Source organism: Tuber melanosporum (genome assembly GCF_000151645.1).
Source record: "Tuber melanosporum whole genome shotgun sequence assembly, scaffold_4, strain Mel28".
Taxonomy (NCBI): domain Eukaryota; kingdom Fungi; phylum Ascomycota; class Pezizomycetes; order Pezizales; family Tuberaceae; genus Tuber; species Tuber melanosporum.
Window position 1 is genome coordinate 170,815 of NW_003299084.1, and position 9,459 is coordinate 180,273.

Sequence of the window (9,459 nt, forward strand, 5' to 3'; positions counted from 1 at the left end):
CTAATTGCGCAGTGCCAGACCAAGATTATTGACACTAAGTAGGGTGTCGCGATGATCTGGTCCAAGCGTCTTCTCTCTACCCGCCAGCGCACGCCGACAAATAGCTTCCCCTTCACTATACCTTTTCAGATCAAGAAGCGTCTCGCCTAATGTGTTCCTGCTGTCGAGGACCTCCGGATGATCAGTCGCCAGGGCATTCTCCATAGCCCCTAAGGCATGCCGATACATGATCTCAGCTTCTTCATACTTTTTCCTACCAAGTAGCGTCACGCCTAGTCGAAGGCGTTTTCTCCCTTCCCCTTAATGCACGCCGATGCATAATCTCCGCTTCGTCGTGCTTTCCTTGACAATGCAACGTCGCACCTAGATTATTCACACTATTTAGCGTATCTCGATGATCTAGCCCAAGCGCCTTCTCTCGGTCGCCTAATGCACTTCGATGCAATATCTCGGCTTCATCGTACTTCCCCTGCTGGTGCAGTGCTACACCCTGGTTATTGATGTTCCTTGTGCTATCCTGATGATCTGGGCCTATTATCTTCTGCACACCTGCCCTCATAAACCGACGCATGATTTCTAATCTACAGTACCCCCCAGTCTATTATTTGGATATGAAGATCTTGCGGCTCGAGTCTCCCCCGTACTGCCTCTAGCGAACCGAACTCCTGGCTTGAGCCGAACTTGTCGTCTCGGTCGTCTGGAAGCGAATTTCGTTACCTATCGGTGGGGTAACAATTGGCTTGTTTCTCTAAAGCACTTGAGTACTTTAGGCCTTGGGCGGGATTGGAAATTATTCTTACCAGAACTCTGACGTTTGGTACTATAAAGAGTTAGTTTTAGGGTTTGTTCCCACGAACACTAGCTAGAACCCGAAATTACTCACCGTCAAAGTGCTACACTTACTCAGCTCGTACACTTATTCTTTGACTAGTACCGTTCTGTTTTCTTCTCTTCTTTCTGATCTTCCTCTTGGTTTTTCACCAGAGTCGAGAGTCCAACCGGCCTGCAACACGCCAACTCTAAGCGTTCGAGATGAGTGATGTCTGCATCAATAGCAAGGATCAAACATACGGTATAACGTCAAACAGGATCCTCGATATTTCGCGCACAATAACAGAAGGGGAGAGTTTTCTAGTATGGCGCTCGGTGGAGATGGAAATCGTTGATTAGGATGAAGATACGGTAGGCTGAGCTACACACTTTACGCTGAGGCTGAGAGGCAGACTAATGGGCACCGGCCAACCAATAAGAGAGCTCCGGTGGAGTCATCAACTTGGTTTGATCTTGTTGCCACGGCAACAGTCTCCTAGTATCATGCCCAAATACGGGTTTGGACGACAAGCTAATTCAAATTCAAATCTGGAACCTGGCTCAAGTTGAATTCGTTTGATCGTGAATTAGTGCAAACGATGCAAACAAAGCGGCCCATTGGCCGAGCACGACTTCATACAGGCTATCAGTACGCTAGGTGAATATTCTCGAAGGTATAATACAAGCAAAGCGATCACCTGTGGTCAAGTTTGTGAAGTATATAGCGCAAAGGTCAAGTTACCGTTATATTCACTTCCATTGGGGTGCAGCAATGAGACTGACAAAAGAGTGGATTGAGAGAATCTTAGGGAACAGAGAAATACAGATGAGTATGAGAATAATGAGCGGAAAAGAAAGGCAAAATAAATGGTCCTTTATAGAGAGAAAGTCGGCGAAAAACACATGTGTCGGTGAAAGAGAAAAATACTCAAAATATCACAACAGGAAAGAAATCCGCCACACTCTCTAATCATCAAACACTACTGACGTGAATCTAGTGCAGATATCCAGTATCTGCTCCCCTCTGATTCATCACCAAACAATCTGTGTCTGCACTACACCAGGTCAAACCGATACATGTTTCCCAATCACCGAAGGTTGCTGAGGTCGTCGAAACACCAGGCCCAGCCATAGCACGTTTCAACAAAGTTCTCATGAATATTTCTCTTATCCCCCAGAACCGCTTGTTCTCCATGCATAGGTTAGTCCATTAATAGCATATGCCACCGTCCAAGTTCGGGCTCACGCACACAACAGAATCTCCCTAATCAGGTAGTTCTCCGCTAATTCTGCCGATACGGTGGGTGAGGGGGGCGTTGTTCTTCATCGGATACAGTACAAACCACCGGGCTTACCTACATGACGGAGATGCACTCCACCCCTCTTATATTGAGATCATGTTCTCTTGTCGTAACCCATCCACAAGTCCTACAGTACAGAAGTACTCGTAGTGTCTGTTCCATCCCCGGTACGCTTTGACGGAAGGATTCAATGCCCAGAACGATAGGACCACCTCTTGAAGACGGGGGATCTGCTCACTGATGCACCTCGGGGACCACGACTGCTAGTTGGGTAGTGGATTATGAGGTTTGCAATCGATCGGCGACCGATCCCAAATACTGGTATATTTTTTATTGAGAGGGTGTGCAAAGGCAAGGGGGTCCTGCGTGGATCAGAGTGGCTATCTGTGGCGATTAATGGGAAGATGGGAGGATGCTTTTTGTTGCGATTAATATATATGCCTCCGTCTTTACCGTATACCTTAGTTGGTTAGTTAGTTGAGTTGAGCGATAAGTTGGAGCAGAGAGCGAGAGAGTTGAATGAGAACGAGCTAACTTCCCCACTTACCCTAAAGTCGTACTTGTATAAATTTTTGTTTTATCACTAATCGTGGCAGATTGGGCGCTTTGCCGTTTCGCAGTTTCAAAAGTCGTCACTATTGTTCTCTTCATTTAGGTTACCGCATATCCGCCATTGGTACCATACCAAACTGTAGGCTACAGACTCCCCAATACTCGAGTACCGTAGGGAGGTGATAACTCCACCACCGCTAGTTAACTTACCCAGAGGCACAGACACCGATGGCTCCATCAACACAATCAAACACCTCGTGCACAAGCGCTCGCGCTGCGGCCACAACCCCCGAACGTTTGATGGTTAACTCTAAAGAGTCCCCTCCAGTCGAACATGACTTTACAGCTCAACGCAAATTTGTGGCTCATCACAACCTGGCGCCTCCCCGGATACCGGTATCCGCCCTGTCCGGTTTTGCGACTGTTTCCGACGCAAAAACGATCTTCCAATGGAACGAAAGGGTTCCTTTGCATGGGGCAACGGAGCCGGGCGGTTGTGTCATTGTGTTGAGCCACAAACTGAGCCGAGCCACAGAGTTATACTGAACCGCAATACGTTGAGCTACAAAGTCAGGCTGAGCGGGCTAGCACGCTTTAGAGTGTCTTGTCGCGTGCAAGCCATTGAGCGTTTGGGTATTGTGGCGCCCAGGCACAACCTCGGCACGAGTATCGGGTACAGGCACTCATACCGTATCATACCGGTGTGGGAATTATTTGTAAGTTTCCCTTTGCCGGATGGTGTGTCGATTACGCTGGTACACTCTGATATTTCCCCTCCAATGGTACTCTGATATGGTTGACGATAGCTCTGTGTAAATTGGCTAGCAGATCTGTCGTTTAACTAAAGCGGAATGGAAGGTACGAAAGGAGATAGCACCGCACCCACTTGAGGTGGAGGGGCGATGTTGACTAGGCCTGTGTTGACCGAAGCTCGCCCCCTCTGTGTTAAGAGGAGAAGGTAATGCAGCTTAAATGGCAACCATTAAATTTTGTATGCCAAGCTACCCATCATACATAGAAAGGTTACCATGAGGGTAAACACCCTACCGGACACAGGAATATTCCCCAACTCGCACTCAACCTCACACCGGTACTACGAACACTTCCGCCCAGTGGTTGTAATATTATATATCATACTGCTGGTTCACATACCGTAAAGCCATGTCCTTGCTTCCGTGCGAACCCACACCTACGGTTTGCTTGTCTTAAGTACCGACAATGTCATTTCTCACTCGGCCTTGTCGTTTTTACTCCCATTTAGACAATCAGTCGGTATTGCCTTCTTCACCGTCTCGCTCTCGCTACGTAGATCTTGAAAGCTTTTGTTGTTTATTCTCATTGCGGTAGTGAAGCGGAGGCCCCCTGTTATCAGTCTCATCGCAATCTAGTAAATTTCGGTAATCCAATCGTGACTAGGAATCCTAACTAACTTAGAGCTTAGCGCTACACCTACCGTACTCCCTTGGTGTTACTAATTTAGCATTCGCGTTTGTGCGGTAGACTATCATAAATTCACCAGGGCTCGGGGAGCTTAGGCTAGGACGGTAGCATATCAGAATCGTGCGAGGCGCTACAGGTACTCCTCATCTGCCATTACTCTCTCCTCTCTCGTCACTTACTGTTGGAATATTGTCCCTGAGTTTCGATTTCATACCTACTATTGGTTTCCCATATGATCTTCATGAACTTTCCGTTATACCTTACTTGATGTCTGAAACTGTTATCACCCTGTTGTTTCCGTTCTGTTTCCTCTCTATCTCCTTATCTCCTTGCAGTGAAAATTTCTCTCTTGTTTCTTTTCTGTTTCCTTGTTGTTTCAAAGGGACAAGACTTTAGTCCCCTTACCGGAGATGAAAATTTTCATCCACACAGGCACCGGACAAGATGTAGATCATCTTGGGTTAAAAGGGCCTTGTTATCTACTTAGAAATGATATGCGAATTCTGACCTTTCAAGTGTGCGCCTAAGAAAATCTCCTGCTGGTTCTTATCCATCATCCCTCCAACTATACTTCTCTCTCCTCACATTCCAAACGAATTTATTTTACTATACTTACCACTTTCTATGGATACATAGGGTGGAGAAACAACCCAAGAATCGGAAGGGATTTTAGAATGGCTGATTCATTTCGCGGCTGGTAACAGTTTATGGTATCGCCATTGATTGTATTCGTTGGATTAATAATACCGGCTATTTATCGCAGCTTGGAATTTCCCATGAATACATTATGTGTTGGTTCGAAAGATACCGGTAGGACTTGATTGTCTCGGCGCTATTGGGTATTCCTGGTGGCCCGCTAATTCGTCCGTCCCGTGTCCGTCTGGGAGAATTCAATTCTGCTACACCACATCATTGCAGGTTGACTCCATACCAGTTTTAGAGGCTTACGCCCAACCTACCACGAGCCGGTGATACGGGGGGCTTTGGAGGAGGGTACTTCGATACCCGACAGTTTGCTGCGCTTATGAACCCTTCCCCCCCCCTTTCCTCTCATCAACCTGGAATATCCAGGATGCTCCGATGTTCGCAGAGGGAAGGGAAGAAACCATAGCGAGATATTGAGTGATTTTTAAGATTATGTCATTTACCTCCCGGAGTTCAGCGAGAACTAGAGTCCCAGGGTGCAGTAGAACATACAATTATAAGCACTGCCGAGCATTCCAAAACCTGCCGTGGTGAAGACAGGACGTTGTCAACCAATACCATACAACGAACAAACAACCCTTTGAAAAAGTCAAACCATGGTAAAAACCACTCCCGCTAGCAAAATACTTCCAGTAACGCATATAAGAGCCTGAAAAGCGATACGAAAGGGGGAGAAGGGAAGGCAATGAGAGAAATTCTTTGATCCAAATGAGACCCAAGAATCCAAGGCCCGCTTATATCGTGACTTCCCAGACACAATGAGTGGCTCGAAACAATACCACAGGATACAAGAGAACGAGGTAAAGCCGAGAAATCGTATACGGTAGCGCACAGCACACGAAAGGCAAGTGCCAGCACCAAGTGTGGAAAGCCAACAAAGGTGAAGTGTCCAATCAACCACCCCGGGAGAGCTGTTCCGGTCCGGCGACTCCGAACAATAGCTGCCAGAGAATCTCGGGAACGAGGTACCAAAAACAGATCAAATGGCAAATCTCAAATAATAAGGCTATGATAGGTAGAGAGTGTCTGCAATTCTTGCTCTTTCAATGGTGCCGGAGGTGTCCTATATATACACAAACTGTTCCTTTGCAAACATCTTCCTTGTCCATCAACCTCGCAGAGTTCCATACCGCATTTTCGTCACCATACCACACTATTCCTTTCGCTCAACTCCTTCAAACATCCCCCAAAGCGTTTCCCCTAAGCTATAGTTGTTCCAGACAGTCCTGATACCTTCGTACTTCTTCTCCGGTTTCCCAACCCTTATAGTGCGACACCTGATTGTCTCTAGACCTCCGGAGCATACCCTGTCACCTCCAGTATCCCTAGTGCGAATTCCTGAAGCCTTCCGAACACTTCCCCTTCCACTAATCACTAGTTCTCACTTGCCCTTACTCACATACTAATTCTTTCCTTAGCTTATTCCACCCTAGCGTTTCCAAACCATTGCCAAACAACCTTCGCCTCATCCTCCAAACCGTGGAAGCTTCATGATTTTCGATAAAATCTAGGGAAGCCCCCCCCTAACGGAGCGTGTCTCTAGTTCTTTCATTAGTGCTTTGAGGAACTGGTTCGAGTGGAAATGTCGGGATGTTGGACCCGAGTCGGAATGCGGGGCTTGTAGGATTGGTAGGCTTGAATGGCTTGTGGCTCCAGGTGAAGCCCGCAACATAAATCGTAATGGTTTCATTGACTTTTCAAACGCAATAGAAACTCTTAAGCCAGAGGTGGAGTGGGGATATTTTTCGTCTTAATTGTCATCACACTTCAACTACGGGCAAACAGATGTCTTTAAATACATGAATCAGAAAACTGTTTCGTTCCTTCTGCTTCCAGCTTCACCATCGCATTCCCTTTAATCACAGTGATCACTCTCCTTCACTTCTCATCTCGTTTCCCCTCATTTCTTTACTTCCCTCCTGTTCGCTTCTCTTCATTTCCCTTCTTTTCGTCTCTCTCCTGTAACTTCACTTCTCTTCTCAATGCTCCCACTCCTGTCCCAGACTTAGAAGGTATTCGCCTTTGTGCTTTATAAGAAAATAAGCAACTGCGGACATGGGTTGCTCGTTTGGATACTACCTGGTGATGCCAACGTATGGAGCGCCGGCGATTCACAATAACCTCATCGTGCAAAGCTTGGGGCCCATCATGGTTGGTCACTCGCATCAAATAGAAGTTGTTTGTTGTAGTGTGGGCATGGTTGTTAGGAGCTTCCTGATAACCTCAAACAAGGAGCTGTTCAGACGCTTGCAAGGAGAGATATCAAGGAGCAGTCTGGACCTATGCGAGGAGATGAGAGTGGTTTGGGAGTGGTTTGAAGTGTTACATATTGGAGGGAGTGGAGGTCTCCGATAACTGTTCGTGGAAACTCCTACCATATTCTCTATTTACTTCACTGTTAATGGAATGCCTGATTGGAAGCTTCCTAATGTAACGATGTATTGTGTTGCATAAACGGTGTATTCCAACTATCTGGTATCATATTGCGAAACCCGGTGGACAGCGTATCGTACACTCACGCGGCCGAAACTCATGCGGGCTGAATTGGTTGTGAACATTTCTCAAGCTCCGGAGCTGCATAGCAAAATTCATACTTCGTGAAGTCCATCGTGACGCGTTCCCTGAGACCCGTAGGGATTCTCCCAGTGTCCAGGTAAATCAATCCACCGTGTTCCCTGCTCTTCCCTTCGATAGCGGCCAATCAATGTATCGATGTGAGGTATGTAATACAGCAAAAAATGGCTTAAAAAATCTAGTCAGGGGAGAAATTACAGCCACTGGGAGGAAGTTTTTATATAGTGATGCTCTCGGAACATTGCCCAGTTGCTCAAGTTATGACCACGAAGCTAATTCAACATCAATCAAAAGAATTAAACCGTTTAACATGTACATCAAGAAGAAAGAAACACCACTTTATCAGAAAAAACATGAAATAAAATAATAGCCAACATGATTAAATTTTTATCCCGTAGTAAACATGAAGCCTTCCTCTCTGTCATGATGCGTCATCCAAAGCACCCGTCGCCCGGGCATAAAGAAACATCGAGAGGTGGTGAAAGTTTTTTTGAGTCACAGGATGGTCAGGCCCAAGAGCTCTCGCTGCGTCCGTAACTGCTCGTCGATACATAACTTCCGCTTCATCGTATTTTCGATTCTCGTACAGCACCGTGCCCAACATGATAAGGCTACGAAGAGTGTATCGATGACCTAGCCCTAGAACCTTCTCACGACCTTCCAGCGCACTCCGATGCATCGTTTCTGCCTCGTCGTACTTCCTCTGCCTGTGCAATGCCCCGGCGAGATTATACATGCACATTAGGGTATCTCGGTGGTCAAGCCCAAGCGTCTTCTCCGCACCCATCAATGCCTGTCGATAATTAACCTCAGCTTCGTGGTGCTTATCCTGATTGCGCAGTGCCAGACCGAGATTATTGATACTTAGCAGTGTATCGCGATCACTTAGTCCAAGAGTCTTCTTTCTACCTACGAGCGCACGCCGACAAATAACGTCCGCTTCGCTATACCTTTTCAGATCGAGAAGAGTCTCTCCTAACGTATTCATGCAATCGAGAACCTCCGGATGATCAGGCCCCAGGGCATTCTCCATAACATCTAGGGCATGTCGATATATGATCTCAGCTTCTTCATACTTTTTCCGACCAAGCAGCGTCACACCTAGGCGAAGGGAGCTCATCAGGGTATCGGGATGGTATATGCCAAACAACTGTTTTCTGCCCGCTTGTGTAGATTGAAATATCATCTCCGCTTCTTCGTACTTTTTCTGGTGATACAGTGTCCGACCAAGGTTATCGGCGCTGGTAAGGGTAGCTGCATGATCTGCTCCCAGAGCTTTCTCTCTGCCCGCGAACGCACGTCGACAAATAGCCTCCGCTTCATCATACCGTTCCAGATCAAGTAGTGTTTCGCCGAGCATATTCATACTGTCGAGGGCATCAGGGTGACCTGGCCCCGGAGACTGTTCCATAACCCTTAGGCCCTGTCGATACATGATCTGAGCGTCTTCATACTTTGTCTCAGCAAGAAGTGTCATAGCTAGGCGAAAAACACCTTGTAGGATATCTGGGCGATGCGGTCCAAGAACGTTCCCCGCAGCTGCTGCTACATGTGGATGCACAATCTCCGCTGCGCGGTTCTTTTTGCGATCATACAGCACCGCATCTGGATTATTGGCGCTATGTAGGGTATCTCGGTGGTCTACCCCGAGTATTTTCTCCTGGCTCGCAAAGGCACGTCGATGCATAATTTCCGCTTCGTCGTACTTTTCCTGACAATACAGTGCCACAGCTAGATCTCTGACACTGTGTAAGGTATCGCGGTGGAGTGGCCCGAGACCTTTCTCTCTGCCCGCCAATGCACGTAGGTACATAATTTCAGCTTTATCGTACCTTCTCTGACTACGCAGAGTCGTACCGAGATTGTTGACACTTTGTAAGGTATCTTGATGATCGAGTCCAAGTGTTTTCTCTCTACCCACCAATGCACGCCGATGCATAACCTCAGCTTCGTGGTACTTTCCTTGACTATGCAGAGTTGTACCGAGAGTATCGACACTCCGTAAGGTATCTTGATGATCTAGGCCGAGCGTTTCCTCTCGGCCAGCCAATGCGCGCCGATGCATAATCTCTGTCTC

General features: G+C 47.1%; 1 protein-coding gene; it reads right to left on the minus strand.

Annotated features, from left to right (window-relative positions):
• On the minus strand, nt 1-1,153 carry GSTUM_00007822001 (uncharacterized protein; the record flags this gene model as incomplete). XM_002839696.2 has 4 exons in its annotated part: nt 884-1,153; nt 801-820; nt 258-748; nt 1-160 (listed from the first exon to the last, which is right to left on the minus strand). Exons 3-4 carry the CDS (start codon nt 569-571, stop codon nt 1-3), a joined length of 474 nt encoding a protein of 157 aa, XP_002839742.1. The 5' UTR covers nt 572-748; nt 801-820; nt 884-1,153.
• Between the last annotated feature and the right edge of the window lie 8,306 nt (nt 1,154-9,459).